General features: G+C 41.2%; 1 protein-coding gene across 1 annotated transcript in view; it reads right to left on the minus strand.

Moving 5' to 3' along the window:
- spock1 (SPARC (osteonectin), cwcv and kazal like domains proteoglycan 1) overlaps nucleotides 1-17,393 on the minus strand; it is a 533,327-nt gene extending 515,934 nt beyond the window's left edge. The window contains exons 1-2 of the mRNA XM_060836813.1: nucleotides 16,971-17,393; nucleotides 16,709-16,870 (exon numbers count right to left, since the gene is read on the minus strand). Coding sequence (XP_060692796.1) covers nucleotides 16,709-16,870 — 162 coding nt within the window. The 5' untranslated portion in view covers nucleotides 16,971-17,393. The remainder of the gene's footprint in view (nucleotides 1-16,708; nucleotides 16,871-16,970) is intronic.
- Between the last annotated feature and the right edge of the window lie 2,738 nt (nucleotides 17,394-20,131).

A 20,131-nucleotide genomic window follows, 5' to 3' on the forward strand; every position in this document is an offset into this window, starting at 1 on the left:
AGTGTTGGTGGGGAAAGTGGCACAAACCAAGAATTGGCAAAGCGAATGATCCTTGTGGAAAGCAGAGAGGCAAGGGAAGGTGTTCTTGGTGATCTAGTTGGAGCTGGCAGAAGTGTTAAAGAATGATGTGTTGGCCTGGCATTGTCTGTGGAGAGAAATTAGAGTTAGGTTTCAGGTCCAGTGACTCTTCTTCAGAACTGCAAGTTGCAAAGCTTTTAGTTCTGAAGGAGTGTCACTGGACATGAAACTTAATAGAGGGAGAAGGTGAGGACTGCAGATGCTGGAGATCAGAGTTGAGAGTGTGGTGCTGGAAAAGCCAAGCAGGTCAGGCAGCATCTGAGGAGCAGGAGAATAGATGTATCAGGCATAAGCTCTTCATCAGAAATGAGAATTGTGGGCCGGGGGGCTGAGAGATAAATGGGAGGGCATGGAACTGGGGGGGAAGGTAACTGACAGTGCGATAGGTAGATGAAGGTGGGGGAGAAGTTGATAGGTCAGAGAAGAGGGTGGAGCGAATAGGTGGGAAAGTTGATGGACGGGTTAAGAGCATGGTGCCAAGTTGGAGGTTTGGGACTGGGATAATGTAGGGGGAGGGGAAATGAGGAAACTAGTTAAATCCACATTGATTCCGAGTGGCTGCAGGGTCCCAAGACATCAGGTGGTAAGGGTTTGGTAATGGAGGAGGCCCACGACCTGCATGTCCTTGGCGGAGTGGGAAGGCAAGTTGAAGTGTTCAGCAAAAGGGCAGTGGGATGGGTTGGTGTGGGTGTCCCAGAGATGTTCTCTAAAACAATCCGCAAGTTGGTATCCTGTCTCCCTAATGTAGAGAAGAATGTAGAAAATACACCCCTCCCTAATGTCAGGTGCAATGGATACAGTAAATGACATTGGTGGCAATACAGGTAAATTTCTGTCGGATGTGGAAGGGCACTTTGGGGCCTTGGTCGGAGGTGAGGGGAGTGGTGTAGCAGCAGGATTTGCACTTCCTGTGGTGGCAGGGAAAGGTGCCAGGAGTGGGATGTGGGCTGGTGGGGTGGGGGTTGGCGTGGACCTGACGAAGGAGTCATGGAGGGAATGATCTCTCTGGAATTCTGATAGGGGTAGGGAGGGAAATATATCTCTGCTGGAGGGGTCTTTTTTTAGGTGGCAGAAATGGCAGAGGATGATGCAATGTATACAAAGGCCTTTGAGGTGGAAGGTGAGGACCAGGAAGGTTCCACCCTTGTTGCATTGGGAGAGGTGGATTTTCAAGGGTGGAGGTGCAGGAAGTGAAGGAGATATGTTGGAGGGCATCATTGACCACATGGGAAGGGAAGTTGAGATCTTGGAAGAAGGAGGCCATCTGGGATTTTCTAAGGTAGAATTGGTTATCCTGGGAACAGATGCGGAAGACGCAGAGGGATTGGGGATAAGGGATGGCATTTTTACAGGAGGTAGGGTGGGAGGAGGTAGCTGTGTGGGTCGATGGGCTTGTAGTAGATGTCAGTGGTTAGTCGATTGGCGGAGCTGGAGATGGAGCGGTCCAGGAAGGGGAAGGAGATGTCCGCCATGGTCCAGGTGAATTTGAGGTCAGGGTGAAAGGTGTTAATGAAATAGATGAACTGTTCAACCTCTTCATGGGAGCATGAGGTAGTGCTAATACAGTCATGGAAAATGGCCTGTTCCATGTATTCGACAAAGAGGTAGGATAGCTGGGGCCGATGAGGGTGTCTTAGGCTGCCCTTTGGTTTGGAGGAAGTGGGAGGATTGGAAGGAGAAATTGTTAAGGGTGAGGGCCAGTTCAGCCAGGCGCATAAGGGTGTCAGTGGAAGGGTACTGGTTGAGACAGCATGAGAGGAAGAAACAGAGGGCTTGGAGGCCTTCATCGTGGCAGATGGTTGTGTACAGGCACTGGATGTCCATTGTGAAGATGCGGCGTAGGGGGCCGGGGAAAGGAAAGTCTGTGGAGAGTTCCTATACTAAGGGGGACAGGATGGTGTCAAGGTATGGAGAGAAGAGTTCAGTGGGATAGAAGCAGACTGAGATGATGGGTCGACTGGGGCAGTCAGGTTTGTGAATCTTCAGTAGGAGGTAAAATCGGGCAGTGCAGGGTTCACAGACGATGAGTTGGAGGTTGTGGATGGGAGACGCCCAGAGGTGATGATGGTTTGATGATGGGAGGTGAGATCATGGTTGACGGGACAGTAGGAGGAGGTGTCTTTGAGTTGGCGCCTGACTTCAGCAGTGTAGGGGTCGGTGCGTCAAACTACCACAGCACCCAGTTTGTCTGCAGGTTAATTGGTGATGTTGGGATTGGAATGGACAAAATGGAGGGCTGCGCATTGTGAGGGCAGGAGGTTGGAGTGGGTGAGGGGGTGTGGACAGGTTGAGGAGGTCGACGTCATGGCAGCCTTTAGAAATGAAGAGATCGAGGGCAGGAAACAGGCCAGTAAGGGGTGTACAGGTGGACAGAGTGCGTTGGAGGTGAGAAAAGGCTTCTTCATTGGGTGGGCAGGAATCATGATTGAAAAAGTGGGCTGGAGATGGCGATCGAAATGTTCAAGTCGCGACACGTGTCGAACTCATTAATCTGGGAGCATAGAGGGATGAAGGTGAGGCCTTTGCTGAGGATTTACACATTCATCCTCAGTGAGGGAGAGGTCTAGGGGAATAATACAGACACAGCAGGGCTGGGAGCTACAATCTGGGATGGGGTTGGAGCTGGGTGCAGGGGCAGAGACAGTCACTTGAGTGGGTGTGATTATAGGGTCAGGAGTGATGTCACCAATGGAAGTGACACTCACAATGAGGGTGGAATGGGGCCTAAAGTAGTGTCCACGAGGGCAGAAGTGACGTCACACATGCTGGCAGTGATGTTGCATACTGGTTTCTGGTGACTGACGTTACTAGTGGCGGAAGTGACAAAGGCTATGGAGTCATCGGTGTCCAGGTGAGTGACATCTTTAGGAGCAGAAGTGGCTGTGGTGTTCTCTACAAACATCCTCCCATACCAGCTGAATTTTCCCAGTAATTTCAGTTCTTGTCTCAGATTTCCAACATATGTACTTCTGTATAACTTTTAATTGCTTGGCAATACAGAATTTGAGTACTGCTGAGGAAGAAAAAAAACAGGTTAGTGAAGCTTTCTGTCTTGTGCTCATCAGGACTGAATCACAAGAACACCAAATTCCAAAGGGAACAACAATTTAATCCTGCATGAGAAGAGAATGCTGACTGGTTGGCAAGTTGACTCTGGTTTTTAGTTCGCTTCAGCTCATTCACAAAGAGGCTGATTAATTTTAAAGCATCTGCTAAGCACAGTTGTTTTATAATTCTATTATGAAAGCCTCATCAATTTAATTAATCAGCCAATTTATTAAAACTTATGAGTTTCAGAACTAACCCATCATTTGATGCTTCACATGAATATCCTCTATTCAGCAGAATATAAACATTAGAATTCCAGTGAAAATGGAATTATTATTCCTTCATAATCATCTAAACAATAAAAAAATGCAAACTCAGTGAAAATTAATTGCGTATTCTGTATTAATTCAAAGCACCCAACTACTTTTCTAATGTACAGCTTGATCAGTCATCAGTATCACTCAACCCTTCTCTTTATATGAAAAGGAGCTTAAGAAGGTTGATCAGCATTAACACTGCCCCAAACTGTCCATTGTTAGATATTGTAAACAGAAATGCTGAAACTGTACATAAATCATCAATGACATGGAGGTGCCAGTATTGGACTGGGGTGGACAAAGTCTGAAGTCACATGACACCAGGTTAGAGTCTAACAGGTTTATTTGAAATCACAAGTTTTCAGAGCACTGTTTCTTTGCTCCACCTCACCTGACAAAGGGCAATGTGAAAGCTTGTGATTTCAAATAAACCTGTTGGACTATAATCTGGTGTTGTGTGACTTATGACCATAAATTGTCTATGGTGAGATCAGTGTGATAGACATTAAAATGTACATTGAAAATTACAATTTTCTCAATGCAGCACTAAGGTATTGAGTGCATTAAGGTAGAGCACAAAAATAAGAAGGAATTACACAAACAGCCAATATAAAACAGGCCCAAATTTCCCACTGGCCAGACAGTTGTTATTCCAATGTAGACGGGAGTTACACATGGGCACTCTCTGGAATTCCCATCTTACTACATTCTGAAGGAATGACCCATAAATTAAATTAAGGGAAAATTAAGTATTCTGTTGGGAAATTCCTCTATGCCAGGAACCCTCCAAAGTTCCCATGTAACTTGTAGACTTTGGCAAGTTCTGTTGAAATTAAGTAAATTGTTCATCAAGAAAAGTTAGACTATTAAATGCATAGTCTAATCCTAAGTAATGATTAAACTGACCCCATACTTAATTCATGACCCCGTACTTAGCACATCCACCTCCCCCAGACTATTTATACTCCAGACCCTGACTGGCACCAAACCAGGGCTTCAAACCCCTGCTGGATCCTTGCCATCTGACATCCTATCCGCTTCCCACTTGGAATTCTATCAACTTGGCACCCTAACCGGAGTAAGCTGGCACTCTATTTACCTTGCACTCTTCCCCTATTTGTCTAGTATCCTAACCCTGTTATCTAACCCCTTATTCATCTAGAATTCTACTCTCGCCAATCTGTCTTCTACAACCTAGCATCTTACCATCTGTTATATTGAGATTAGCTGCAGCATGTGACTACAATTTGAAATTACCTTCTATTCCTGCCTCATTTTCTGATTTAGACCAATAAAGTAATTCATTATTATTATTTGCTTGCTTTGATTGATTAAAAACTTCTTTTGGCAATGTCCCAATGCTCGGCTAAACTATGTTATCTGGCATTCAATTATCCAGAATTCGATTAACAGACCGAAATACTCCCGCTCACATCCTTCAGATAATCAAGGTTCCTTTACAACATGAATGGTGATATAACTGGGAATGTGAATGCAGAAAGAGATCAAAGTGTCCTTGTATACCAGTCAATGAAAGTGAACAGTGTTGAGTGTGTTGCCAGAAAAGCACAGCAGGTCAGGCAGCATCCAAGGAGCAGGCGAATCGACGTTTCGGGCTGGTGCCCTTCATCAGGAAAGTGAACAGGCAGGTGCAGCGACATTTAGGAAGGCAACAATATGTTGGCTTCCAGTGAAAGAGGATGTGAATTCAGAAGGAGAGCTACCTTACTGCAGTTAGACAGGGCCTTGCTGAGATTCCACCTGCAGCACTGTACGCAGTTTTGATCTCCCTACCTGAAATAGGATGTGTATGCCATAGAGGAGAGTAGCACAAGTTCACTGAGCCAATACCAACAATGGCAGAACTATTGAATAAATACAGCTTGGCTCGTTAAGGTCTGTAATCATTAAAGTTTAGAAGGATGAAGGTGATCTGATTGAAATGTATAAAATTCTAACTGGGCTAGTCAGACTAGATGCAAGGAAAGTGTTTCACCTGTTTGAGGGTCTAGAACTGGAGACATTGCCTCAGGGTATAGAGTAGGCCATTTAGGACTGAAGTGAGGAAATATTTCTTCACTCAAAGAATGGCCAAATTGTGGAATTTGTTACTGCAGAAGGCTGTGGGTGCTATGTCAATGGGTATATTCAAGAAAATTTTTAGGTAGTCAAGGCATCAAGGGGTATGGGGAGAAAGTTGGGAAATGCCATTGAGATGGGTTCAGCCATGATCATAACTGAAAGGCAAATCAGTTTCAATGGACTAAATTGGCTTACTCTGGCTCCTACTTCAATCAAAGTATCTATAGGAAAACAACTAGAACCAATACTCAAATAACGTTTTAAGGAATATTTACAAATAACCTCAGGGGCAACAGGAAGAGCTTACTTATTCAGGCATCAAATGACCAATCACCAAAGATAGGTCATGCTCAGTGACAGGACAATTGACCAAGAAATCGTCACATAAATAATTTGGAGGAAATGTAAACAACTGAATTATCCTGATTTATTTGGTTTATTTATTGTCACATGTATTTATTACAAATGCAGTGAAAGTGTTGGTTGGTGTCACCACTCCCTGGCGCCAACTTAAAACACAAAAAAAAAACAAAACGCAGAAAATAAAGCCAGAAAAAATAAAACAATAAAGTTCATCTTATCCCAAGAAAGTTAGGTGGCCTTTGGAACAGCTCCTGTTTCTAGCTCAGCCATGGGCTGGATCTGAGCCCCTCCACTCCCATGCCTCGAGTCCACGCTGCTGAACTGTAGCCCCTGGAACAATGAGTCACCATTCTCCAGCACCAACTCGCCTCCACCAACATCGTCACTAAAGACATGAAGGAGTAGGGAGGCACAAAACTACAGATTGTTGGAAATTAATGACGAATTGGTTAATAAGTGGAAGTCAATCCAGAGAAGTATGGGGAAACACGTTTTTGGGATGGGGGTGCGCAGCAACACACAAGATAACACAATAAATGTATGAAATGACAAAGATCAAAGAAGCAGAGGAACCTTAAAGTGCATGTCCACAGATCCCCGAAAGGGGCAGGATAGGGAAATAAGGTGGTTAGAAGGAATATGAATTATAGAATCCCTACAGTGTGGAAGCAAGCCACTCATCCCATTGAATCCACATCGACTCTCTGAAGAGCATCCCACTCAGGCACACCCCTCCCCACGCCCACCCTTTCCCTGTAACCCTGCATTTCTCATGGCCAAACCACTCAGCCTGCACATCGTTGGATGGAGAGAGAAAACTGAAGCACCCAGAGAAAACCCACCCACACACCAGGAGAATGTGCAACTCCACACAGACACCTGACAGAACCCAGAATTGGGACTGAGCCACCATGCCACCCAATTTCCTTTAATAATATCCTTTATTAACAGTGCCATTGTATACAAAAACAGAAGAGTAACACTAATACTATATAAAACACTAAAGCTGGGCTACAGCAAGAGCACGGTATATAGATCACATTATCAGGAGGATGTGATTACGTTACTGAAGATACAGATAAGATTTACAGGATGCCATCAAGAGTGAAGATCTTCAGCTGTGCGAAAAGAGTGGATAAGATTGAGATGTTCTGTTCGGGACATGAGACTGAGGGGAGATTCAATGAGGTGGAAAAAAGTTAGGAGGTGTCTAGATTAGGTGGATGCGAAGAACATATTTCACTCAGCAGAGAGATCAAATATCAAGTCACATATCTTGAAGGAATTTGGCAGAAGTATTAGTGAGAAGTGAGGAATTTTATTCATCCAGTGGATGGTAAGAAAATGCCAGATGGGAAGTAGAGGCAAACACTCACCGCATTGAAAAAAATACTTGATATGTGCTTGAATTACCCAAATCCACAGACTAACCTACCAACTGCTGCAATTAAACGAGATTGCTCTTTTTCAGCCAACAGCCATGATTAGCCGAGTGGCCTCCATTTGTAACGTCTACATTTTTAAACCAGTTTTACATGTTTATGCTGCCATTGTGATAATGGGCTTTGCTACTAAGCGGGAGAAAAAATTTATTCTGATAATTAATAACATATGCATTCAACTTTTTATTGAAAAACTAACATTATGAAAGTCTTCCATTTCTTTTCAAAAATGAAATTAGATTTTTTTTAATGAAGTGCACCACTTACTCATATTCATATTGAATCCCTGTGATTGGTCTCTCTGAGTTTTGAAATGAATTTTTCAAGATAAGGCTGATATTATTTTATTTGAAAAGAAACAATTCTGGGAAACAAATACATTTAACAGATTCTACTTCTATTACCCTTTTAAATGTAGACAAAATCACCAGTTTAATATTTACAGAGATATGAATTTTTGTCACAAATGGTTTCAATGCTTATGTTGTGGAAAGTTTAAATATTGGCATAAACATACAATTTTACCACAGCTAGCTGCTCTACAGCTTACTTCTTCACACGTGACTTCAAACTTGAACTCCTTTGATCTTAATTCAAACATTGTTACTTTTATAACATTTTCATTTCTCAGTGGGTCTGGGAAGCACACTGATTTTTGGCCTAATGTGCTTTTCCTAAAAATCAGAGTTGAAGATGATAATGGGTAAATCCATTTTATTTAATGGATCCACTATCTGGGATTCATAATGGGATGGCATTCTCCACCTAGATCTCCCCCCATTTTAAGTCTTCTATTCCTGATTATGGCTTAGATTTTTGCCATGACAGAGACTACCTTTATCCTAGTAAAAAATGTCCAAAATTCCTGCACATCTGGAATCCTGACTCAAGCAGTTTCAGGTTTCACACATGTTTAGGTCAGACACAATGGCTGACTGTCTCCACTTCAATTCAGTGTTGCTATCCCCAGTGTTTGGAACCTGGAAAATGCAGAGTAGACCAGGTCAGTTGCAGTGAAGTTATTTTGGACAGCAGGGCTGGAGAGGTGAGGAAATCCTGTAGATATTCTCCAAAGAGACAGGTCTGGAAATTGTATGCCCTTGGTTCAGAGATCAAGTACCCTTTAGGATTGTGAAAGGTGGACACGAATTTGCAAAGAAGAATGCATCCACCCATTGGAAACGTCAAAGCTGTCAAACAACTTAGAATACCAAGGTTTGTTTTTTTTTATTAGAGATTAGTTGGGGAATGTCTTTTTTTCCTTATTTCAGCAAGAGTGCTTTATAAGCTAGTAACATCATTAACAAATATATAATTTTATCTTCTAACTCCATAGCTCCCGAAGTTTGACTGTGGTGGATTCTAGGAAAGCTGGCATAGAGAGAGGGAAAGGCATGGTAGGAGGCAGGGGTAGCTTCAGATTGGCACCACATTGGAATGGGGCTATAAAGGATGACGGTACAGGAGCATAAACAGGCACAGGATAATGAGCGTTTTCGCAAAAAAGGATTCATGCCGAGACTGCGGGCATCACTGGCTGGACCAGCAAGCAACATTAAAAAAATGGCAATACACTTCCAAGTCAGGATGGTGAGTGGCTTTAAGGGAATTTGTAGGTGATGGTGTTCCCATATACCTGCTGCCCTTGTCCTTCTAGATGCTAATGGGTTTGAAAGGTGCTGTTTAAGGATCCTCGGTGAATTTCTGCAGTGCATCTTGTAGATGGTGCACACTGTTAATAATAAGCAATGGAAGTGAACGGAATGAATGTTTGCGCATGAGGAGCCAATCAAGCGGCTGGACAGTGTTGAGTCTTGAGTGTTGGAGTCACATTCGTCCAAGCAAGTGGGGGTATTCCATCAGAGTCTTGACTTCTCTGTTCAAGCTCTGGGGGGTCATGGCAGTGAATAGAGCAGCACTGGGTAGTTAAGGATGCTGGAAGGGTCCAGGGATAGGTAGATTGGACATAGGTTGGCATTGAGCAAATGATATGGCAAAGATAGTGAAGGGGTGAAAGCTGGAGGGACTTTTTTTTAATTAAGCTGCTCTGCAGTGCCAGTGCTTGGGCAAATAGTATGCCCAGGGCACATCTATAGCCAGCAATCTCTTCTCTCACTCCAGCAGCATTGTTTCCATATTAGTATCTACACTGCAAATGTTATACCAGTCTTTCAGTCAGTTAAGGGAGACTTCAGGTGATACACAATTTACTTCTATTTAAGAATAATCTTCCAAACAGTGATATCTAATTGGAAGTCAATGATGATCTTAAAATGTTCACTAGAAAATTCTCCTTCAGAGTTAAAGTTTTGAAGAAAGCGTCATCACATGCAGTTGTGTCTGTGGTTTGATAAGCATATATCCTAATCCCTTCTTCCATAACACACTAAAGTTCTTCAAAGGCATTTTAAAATGCCTCAAGGCTTCTTCAGGCCATTGAAGCAACCCGATGGTGTCTGATAAACTTTCCAACAATAAATAGTTGTGTAGACACCGATACATATTGATAACATGCATTCCAGGAAATAATCATGTTCATAAAAAAATAGATATTTGGATTGATATTAAGGCAGGGCAATAGTCTCATATTTAGGATGAGTTAATAACTGCTTGAGCTTTACTATAGTGCTTTACAACACTATCAACAATCCTTAGTTAGAATTGATACCTTGTACTATTATGCAGCAATCAGCCTTGAATTAGTGCTAAATATGGTTATTCAAATCTGAACTTTTATCATCAGATTATTATAACTGAGACCCTTTATGAACTAAAATGTATTTTTTTTTAAAAGTAAGAAGCTGAATCTGAAATAACTGCAGTGGTCATCTGACCACAGATTGAAGCATGTTTCATGAGACGTATGTAAAATAAGCTAAAGTACCTCCACTGAACTTACTATTTTTATCTAAAGACTTCAAGATCAGACAACTGAGTCAGCACCAAGAGAGGTGCCTCTCCTGTTTAATTCAGACTTGTATGATTAAATAATCATACAAGTCTGAATTATATATTAGGAAAATGCTAGTTAGTTAACTTGGAAAGGCAATAGAGCTAGTCTCTGAAATAAATACTGATCTATTTCCCAAAACCTGCTTTCGAGCAGTGAAGTAGGAAGAAGTAAAATTGAATCAGTGACACAAAGCATTGGAACTCTACTTCCCTGCCAGTTTATCTCATCATCTCCAAGAACAGTACAAGTGAAAAAGCAATTTGACAAAGCAACTATTCACAGAGAGATCAAGATATCTACAAATTCTACTACTGCTGTGGATACAAGTCAACATTTAATCAACATGGCCTCAGGTTTAATACATAACACAGAAATTCTAAGGACTCTTAACCCGTGTAACCTTATTTCTCCTTGTCTGTGCCATCTTCTTTTAAAAAAAATATTACCTGTATTTGTGTGTGCTAGATATCACTTTTATAGGGCAACAAAATTCCTCTTTTTCTCACACAATGAAAAATCAATAATTGGCTCATATTCTAGCAAGAGGCATTTTAATTAAAATGTAATAACAGCCCACTGAAAAAAAAAACAATATTTGTTGCAATCAAACTGCAAAAGTTTAACAGATTCCACCTCCTCACCCAGTTTTAACAAATTTGGGATTTCACCCAGTACTTTCCAAGTGAAGTGGTGAAAGAGTTGGAGTAGGGGCAATTAAATTGTTTGTTCAAACACGGTGTTTGTTTTCTAAGTACAATACTACACAGTGATTTTCTTCAGTGTAAGAATATAAACTATTAAAAAAGACTCTATGCTTGATATTAATGCTTTCATAGAGCAGAATGAAACATTTTATTAAAAACTAAAAGCCATCCCTTGGAAGAATTAAAAGGGATAGTTATGCACTTAGAGTTCTCCCCAAAAGCCTGAGAAAGCAAGATTACAAAACAGGTGGTGAAATATCTAAAGATGAATAGATTAATGGGTCAATTAAAACTGGAGCAGTGATTAGATTTCCAACACAGAAATGATGAAACAGAATCCAAGAACAGAAAGGGGGGGGGGGGGGGGGGGGGGGAAGAGAGAGAGAGAGAGAGAGAGAGAGAGAGAGAGAGAGAGAGAGAGAGAGAGAGAGAGAGAGAGAGAGAGAGAGAAAGAGAAAGAGAAAGAGAAAGAGAAAGAGAGAGAGAGTGAGAGTGTGTGTGTGTGTGTGTGTGTGTGTGTGTGTGTGTGTGTGAGAGAGAGAGAGAGAGAGAGTGAGTGAGTGTGTGTGTGAGAGAGAGAGAGAGAGAGAAGTGAGCACAAAGGGAAAGGCACCTGGGTTCAATTCCCGCCTCAGGCGACTGACTGTGTGGAGTTTGCACGTTCTCCCCGTGTCTGCGTGGGTTTCCTCCGGGTGCTCCGGTTTCCTCCCACAGTCACAAAGATGTGCGGGTCAGGTGAATTGGCCGTGCTAAATTGCCCGTAGTGTTAGGTAAGGGGTATATGTAGGGGTATGGGTGGGTTGCGCTTCGGCGGGTCGGTGTGGACTTGTTGGGCCGAAGGGCCTGTTTCCACACTGTAAGTAATCTAATCTAATAAGTAAGGAGAATTCCAAAAAAAAATAAAATGAAAGAAAAAAGGCATTCATATTGAATAGCTTGAGTTGAGAAGAGAAGTTAAGACAGTTCTTTGGTAGTACTATAAAGACGTGAAGTTTGAACAATATAGATTTGTCCATTTAACTCTTACATTTGATAAAGGAGATTTGGATGCTTCAGGTTGGAATGGTTAACACAGCAGTTAAAGTGGCCAGTCTAACAACAGACATAGCCATTACAGAGCAGGTTGACAAGAAAAGGTCAACTTTTATGCTCTCTTGCCTGAGGAGAGTGTCATTGGCTGTGATACGGCAATAGGGGCTATTTTAAATGTGTACCAGCTAGTGCCAGAGGCAAAAAAAAGTTACATACCTCATAAACAGCCTGTAGCAGCTCTATTTTGAGCAGTAGGCACATAAAATTGAGGCCAGCCATGAAAGCCTTCAGGAGATATTTTTCCTCAAGGAGTTCAAAAATGCAATACACTTATTAAACTAACCCAGACACACTTAAAGGGAAGCATGACCCAGGCAGGCAGCAATTCTTGTTGATAACTAAGGGTTAGCATATAGACCATTAAACTCAGAGAAGCTGGGATCTGGGAACCATCACAGGACACAGTGAGGTCATCGTGAGTTAAATACTTCTTGGGCAAGCTGGAAAGAAAAGGGAGACCAGACAAAAAATACAGAACTATCCCAACTATTAAGTGATCCCATGGAAAACCGTACTGCTGAAAATATGAAAGGAAGTTCTTGGCTCCAACATTCCCCTGAAACTCAAGCGACACATGAGTGTCTGTAGCATTAAAGATGGCCAATGTCTGCTCAGGTATGACTGTTGCTAAGGTCAGCTGTCAGTAGACTATAGTCAAAGGAATGGTGCTCACTGACTACTTCAAACAGCCAGGGAGAAAAATCAGCATTCTTGGACATTGGGTTCTCACAGACCTTGTTAGTGGGGAAAAAAAAGATTTCCCACTTGGAAGCAAAATAAGTTCAATTGTGATGCTAAACAAAAGGCTTATGGGAAAGAGTATAGAGTTGCCAATTGTTAATGCTTACTTACAGAGTGTATTTGTTATGGGGTCTGCTTACAGTGGGAGTAATCCCAAGCTTTTCAATGCCAGGGATAGACATCATATTGAGGAATAGTTTGGCTTTGGCAAAACACATTTGCCAAACAGAAAAGGACAGTTGAGAGGCTGAATGGGCGGAGAAAGCCAGCAGCAAGCTCAGAAAGGCCTGAAACTGAGAAAGGTCTGTAAGTCCCACAGCAGGCTGCAAAAACCATGAGGTATGCAGTGGCTCAGGCAATACCATTTGAATTAAACTGAGATAAAACATGCCATTAGTTATTTAAAAAGGCAAGAAAATGCCAGGGAAGATGACAAAGGATGAGAGGTCAAAGATAGTGATCTAGTGAATGTATATCTTTATGGAGAATCAGAGAAGTCCTGAGGCAGGCCAGGAGAAAATGAAAGTGAAGCTTTGTTGAGTGAACGATACAAAGGGGCTTATACCAAAAGTTGAACATCCGGCTGATGGCTGTAGTTTTCCAGGGAAAATAGAACAGAGTAAAATAAATACCTGGAACAAAAAGAATAGGAAACAGAACTTACCTTATAACAGGCACCACTGGTGGAGGCCAGCAGAGGCATAGCAGTGAGGTAAAAACTGAGTTACCCACCAGAGAATCAAAGGAACACAACATTTTTTAATTAGTTGGGTCGGTGCAATGTTGGATAAGAGTGAAGTGCAGGATGCAGTAAAGACACTCTACCAAGAGAGAAAAAAACATATTACCACCTATTGGATATCAAATCTGTCAAAATATCAGAATCTTGTAGGTGGGTTATAGAAATTGGCAGTGAACTGTAAAAACTTGGGAAGAGGCAGGGAACAAGTGCAGTTACAAATCCCAAAGCAGGTGACTAACCCAGGTTAAGCCAAAGAGAGTGTAGTATGTATATATTGTTATTCCCATTCTTGCACTGCTATTTAAGAATGGCCCTGTAATGGAATACTGACTGAAAACATTATTCACATCTGTTTTTCATGGCGCAGATATTTAATGATCATGATAAATATCGACTACTGAATTTGAACTTTCATCACACGCTTGTTATAAATGAGGTCTTTCATGGATTCAAATAGTCTTTAAAAAGGAAGAAGCAGAGATCTAAAATGACTGCAGAGGTTACACAGCGAGGCTGAGGCTGAGACAAGCTTCATGAGTCCATATGGAATAAATTAAACCATCTGTACTGAAATTCCTATTTTTATCTAAACAAAGTAAAAACCAGGCTACTCTCTCAGCTTCAAGAAATTTATTTCTTGTGTTTATTCACACATTTATAATAATTTCAGAGACAGTATGATGAAAGACTCACATCAGCTTGGAAACACAATGAAATTACATCTGGAATACACACTGAACTAGATTTCAACTGTTGCTTTTGAGCAACAAAGCAATGAGAATGAAAATGAATCAATTGACAACAAAAGCTGCAATTGTTTCTCTTAGTCTGATTCTCTCATCACCTTGGAAATCAGCACCAAGAGAAAGAGTAACTTGGGAAAACAAACGTTTTTACTAAAACCTGAAGATACTGGTACATTCTGCTACTGCTATAGCTACAAGTCAACAATCAATCAACAGTAGTTGCAGGTTTAAAATCTAATATCTCCAAAACCCTAGTGACTCTTACACTGTGTTACCTTATTTCTCCCTATCTGCATCACTCTTTTGTAAAAAAAATAAACCTATTCCTGGTGTTTGTATCTATGATGTCATTTTAAAATTACTTTTATGAGTGTTAGGAGGTAATAAAATTCCTTTCGTTCATCCAAGTAAACCTTGGTAATTGTCTCCTTCATTTTCCTGAAGGACATTTGATATGCTCGAGAGTTGTGTGCTGAAAAGAAACAATACTATCTGTTGCAACTGGCAGGGACAGGATTAAAAAAAGAGGCAAGCTGATTCATCTTCCCCACCTCATCAGGTAGATATTACTTTTATAAACCTTGACTGAGATTTATTGTCCTTTAATCTAGTTTCAAAAATGCATAAAACACTGAAATTAAACATGGACAGATAAAGACACAAAACAGGAATTGGAAGCTGGAGATGAATTGTTCTAAATATAACAAATTCAGGGAAAGAAACCAATTAGAAATTTAATGTGGTGGTGAGCTAGTATTTGATGAAGGGTGAAAGGTCATTAGGGTAGTGGGGAATGGAGCAATTAAATTAGAAATGCTCTTATTGAATGGTAGAGCAGGTTTGAGGGTCTGAATGGCCTAATCATGCTCCGAATCCATAGATTGTAACAAAATGAAATGTGACTATATGAAGGAGGCAATTTCATTCAACACTGCTCTGGAACCAGGTTGACCCTTGACTCAATCTTATTGTTTTTTTTTGCATCATTGCAATGCAAAAGCCACTTTCATTCAACACCAGCCTCATGATTTAAATGTACTGCTAAACATACATACAAACTTCCTCCCATTAGTTCCCTTTCCCCTCTAGATATCAAGTGTCAGATAGTTTAAAAATTGTGTTATCTGTACCTACTGTCACCAATTTGGGCACAGTATTTGGGCAGAACCAGACTCCCAAAGCTAATTCTCAGAACTCTGCCTTGGCAGGACACACCCAGCAGGACAGGGGAAATATCATCAATTCACCCCTGAAGAAGTCACACATTCCAGTTAACTCACAGGAGCCCCTGGTTTGTGTCCAACCAAGATATAGATGGTTCATTCGGGAAGGTAACAAACACATTGTCTCTGTAGGTACCAGACAAAGCTGAAACATCAGAAGCTGCACACAAACCTACAAATAAGCCATCTAGGCAATCTGTCTGACACCACATCCAGACACATGGCAGAGTCTGCAGATTTACACGCACTTCACAGACATTGCAGAAGCCATCAATCTGAATCTGAAGCAAGTTACCCTGATCCTGAGGGGCTGTCTGAGCAGAATTAGGGTGGGGAGATGGTATAATTTATCATGACCTGATAAGAATTACTTCAAAATCAACATACAAACTTAAGACTCTCATGTACGTTTGTAAGTATGCTCAGAGGAAACTATATAACAAATACCATCAGATTTCATTTATATTTTAAATGAAACTGTCCATCAATGCATTCATGAGTCAGACAAACCACTCATGGGACAAACATTATATTCCACAATAGTTCAGTGTATACACTCTATAAATACAATTCCCTTATTGCAATTTAAAAATTGAAAAGTTATTTTTCAATGAAACGGGCAATTTGCTTCAAGCTATGATACACATGTTTAGACCACATGCAGCAGTCAATGTCCCTGTTATGTCCCACAATATATTTTAGCATGAATACAAATAGCAGTTGAAGGGATCAAGAGTGAATAGGCAAGCTGAGTTTTTTTTTGCCCATTTCATGAGTCTCTGTGAAGCTGACTTGAATTTGAAGGTTATGGCTACCTTTTACATTAAGTCAAAAGAAAAGGTTTCGTGCTTAATACCAGAACTATTAAATCGTAACTTAAAACTAGAAAATACAGAAATAACATGCACTACACTAACAAAACTACAAAAAATGTAACAGATTTAAGGACTCAACATATCTGCTTCACAGCGGTTACATTTAACTTGTTATTTACATCAGGAACGGGTGTACCATTTTAAGCATTAGATTGTGCTTTTCACTCCTCCTCAGTATAATTGCAGCATCAGCATCTCTATTGTGTAAAACGGCAGAGTGTGTGTTAACTACATCATCGCAGCCGTATCCTGAGAATATACAGTACAGAACTCCACTTCAGACCAGATATTAAGGTACGTACATCTCGGAATTTGTTCCAGTATCTGAGCTCCTTGTCATATTGTGAGACAGTGGTCAACCATTTCTCATTATCCAGGAAATTGACAGCATGGGTCGCTTCTGGTCGCCTGCTTTCAACTTCGAAGCAAACCGCGATAAAAACACCCATCAGAGAAGCCAGCATCTGCAAATATAGGACTTATTCACAAAAGGCAATAGCACCAACAAATACCAGTGAAATTGAACTCCTCGATTCGGAAACAACATTCACGTTATCAGCTCACCTTGTCGCCTGTGTAGATAGGTCAGCTCTTTCTGAGTGAGAAGGAAGAGAGCTGCTATTTGGCTGTCCGCTTTGTGATGGTGCAGATGGGTTTGGGAATAAGCGCAGCACATGAGACATTGATCAGTGTGTGTTATCACAAGTTGTGGCGCCACCTCCCAACCAGTGTGTGTTATAACAGGGCAGCACCAGCCCACTGACGTCGATTCAGTCTTGCTCATCTGCCCCCTTTCATCTGCGTGAATCTGTCAAACTCTCAGCTCGCCTTTCTCCAATTAAGCAGCGTTTGCAATAACAAAACAAAAGTGCATCTAATCGAATTGTTGCAGCCACACTTCGCTCTGAATTTTGTACCAAATAGAACTCCCTGATAATCCACCAGGAATGTGAGAAATCAATAACTACTCATTTCTGACATAAACGGAAAATGTATGAAATGAGCGATATCGATTCAGTGCAATGAGTTCAGGCGGAAAAAACAAGAGGATCCAGCTTCTGAAACTCAGTAAGAATACCATCACAATGGGCCGGGAGAAAAGTTTGCAACACAGTATTTGCTATAAATATCGCACCATGTACATTTCTCCAGTTTTCAAAGTGTCGCCCTTTAATGGTCCTTGCTGCTGTGTGAGTCGTTTGCATATGGGTGAGCGCAGTGAAACCCCAACTGCAAATACTCTATCTTCCCAGCAGCTGTGGCGGCTGCTTCAGTTTGGCTGCAACCGGTAAAACTGGAAGCATGGTCGAGGTGATGTCTCAGTTAAACTGTGCAAACACCTTGGGCCTGAAACTTGCGCTGAAAAACAGTTCTACACTGCTCCCATTTTCCTACGCTCTGCATTTCCGGCCAGGACTTCAGATGCCAGTAATGACACCTCCGAACTGCTCCCTTCTTGCTTCGAGCAGTCTGGGGAAGTCAGACTGAACCATTTTTAAAAATGGAGTAGGTACCATATTCTAAGTTTTAATGTTTTATTAAACTCAAGATATCCATGTATCGTATAATTTCCAGCTCTGGTTCACAGTAAACATATTTTCAACAAGGGCCTGACTTTAAATTATCTTTGACTGGCATTTCATTGGTTAGTGTGAATACTCCTTCACCTGAACTGTCCCAAGAGTATTCACCTGTACCCTCACCACCCCGTCCTTCACGAAAATATTCATTCCCCACCCTCATCCGCCAACGGCAGTTACCCCAATGGGGGATCAACCCTTTGAGCATAAACCTCAGGATAGTGATCACCTCCCAACCTCACACTCTAACAGCTATGCCATTACCTCCCTCAATGTGCAGCCTCTGTCCCTTCTCCTTGTATCCCCTCATCACACAAAAAATGCCTGAACTCACCCTCTGCTGACTATTGACTTGTCTGGACAAAAGCCACGGATTCCACAGTGTGATTGGAGAGAGAGGTAGAGCACTGTCGCAGACGGAGTATGGAGAGTGAGCACTGCCCATGTGCGGGTTGGGGGTGTGAGGGGATGAACACTTGATTTGGAACAGGAGGTAGAAAGTAAGCACTGTCTGTGTTTCTGAGGGATGAAGGAGGCAGTTGGGAGTCTTTGGGTAGTGGATAGGAAATGATTTGTGAACACTAAAAGATATTTATTAAATATTTCTGGACGGGCTGAAGTGCATAATGTACCAGCTACACTGTTCAGTTGTCTTTAGTCCTGAAATTAAAATCACTAAGTAAATTGGTATGAAGACCAGGGTAAATATAAGGTAAACAATCTGAGAGTCCTTGATTCTGGCCCATCTCAGTACAATCCAGCCAGAGTAAAACTGGTATTTGGAAGTTCAAACTTCCCTCAAAAGTAGGGTGAATGTGTTTGTTTGAAGACTTTCTCAGGAGGTGCAGTGTTGACACAAATTGATTTGGAAGCCTCTCCCAATATTAGAAGGATCAGGCTTGTGTTTAAAAAAAAAGGCAACAAATAATAGGAATGGCACCTTTGGGAAGAGGATTACAGAGCTGGCTGCTTTCATCAAAACTTTAAAATGTCATTACAGTGAACATGAAACTATTAAATAAAACACGTACAAAACAAAGGAAGATAATAACGAGAGTCAAAATTTAAAAATCCTGAGGAAACTCAGCAGGTCTGACCGCATCTGTAGGATGAAAGCAGAGTTAACATTTCAAGGCCATTCTAATGAAGAGTCACCTGACTTGAAGCATTACCTTTCTGCGCACAGATGCGGCCAGATGTGCTGAGTTTCTCCAGCTATTTTACTTTTGTTTCAGCTCTCAAGCATCCACACTTCTTGCTTTTATCTTATGATAATGAGGATATTTAGAGAAATGAAAACTTTATCAATGCTGTTATTTCCTTGTCAAGGCTTCTTTCAAAATCCCATCAAAATAGAAGTTGCACAAATGAAGAAACCTCAAGTTAAAATTAAAGCAAATTTTTTAGTATCATAGCTTAGTACCAAGTTTAAGGATTTATTCAACACATTTACAGATAAAATCAATACTATTTAAAAGTAGATTACCTTGTTCTTATATTCCATTATTGCTGAGTACCAAAAAAGATTTTCACAAATTAAGAGATCTATCAATGTTCTTGAGTAAGACAAGTACTGAAGTATACTGTTTCAATTTTATAAGATGCATGTCACTGTAGATCACTTATAACCAGCTCATTTTCACAGAAAAAAATGTTTAATGGATGTTAGATGTATGTAGCTGTACGTAGGCGAGAGACTTTCCTTTTTTTAGATTTCCAACTGTAAGCTGTGAGTTGCAATTGTCAGTATGGTACTGATGCTCACTATCTAAACATTGACAAGTCATAAAGTCATAAAACACAGAAACAGATCTTTCAGTCCAACTTGTCCATGCTGACCAGACATCCCAATCTGATCTAGTCTCATTTATCAGCATTTGGCCCAGATCCCTCTGAACACTTCCTATTCATATACTCATACATGTGCCTTTTAAATACTGTAATGGTACAAGCTTCCACCACTTACTCTGGCAGCTCATTCCATACACACACACACTCTGCATGAAAATGTTACCCCTCAGGTCATTTTTATGTCTTTCCCCTCTCACCCTAAACCTATAGCCTCTAGTTTTACACTCCCCAGCCCTAGGAAAGAGATCTTGGTTATTTATCCTATCCATGCCCCTCATGGTTTTATAAACCTCT

Source organism: Hemiscyllium ocellatum, chromosome 16, assembly GCF_020745735.1.
Source record: "Hemiscyllium ocellatum isolate sHemOce1 chromosome 16, sHemOce1.pat.X.cur, whole genome shotgun sequence".
NCBI classification, from domain to species: domain Eukaryota; kingdom Metazoa; phylum Chordata; class Chondrichthyes; order Orectolobiformes; family Hemiscylliidae; genus Hemiscyllium; species Hemiscyllium ocellatum.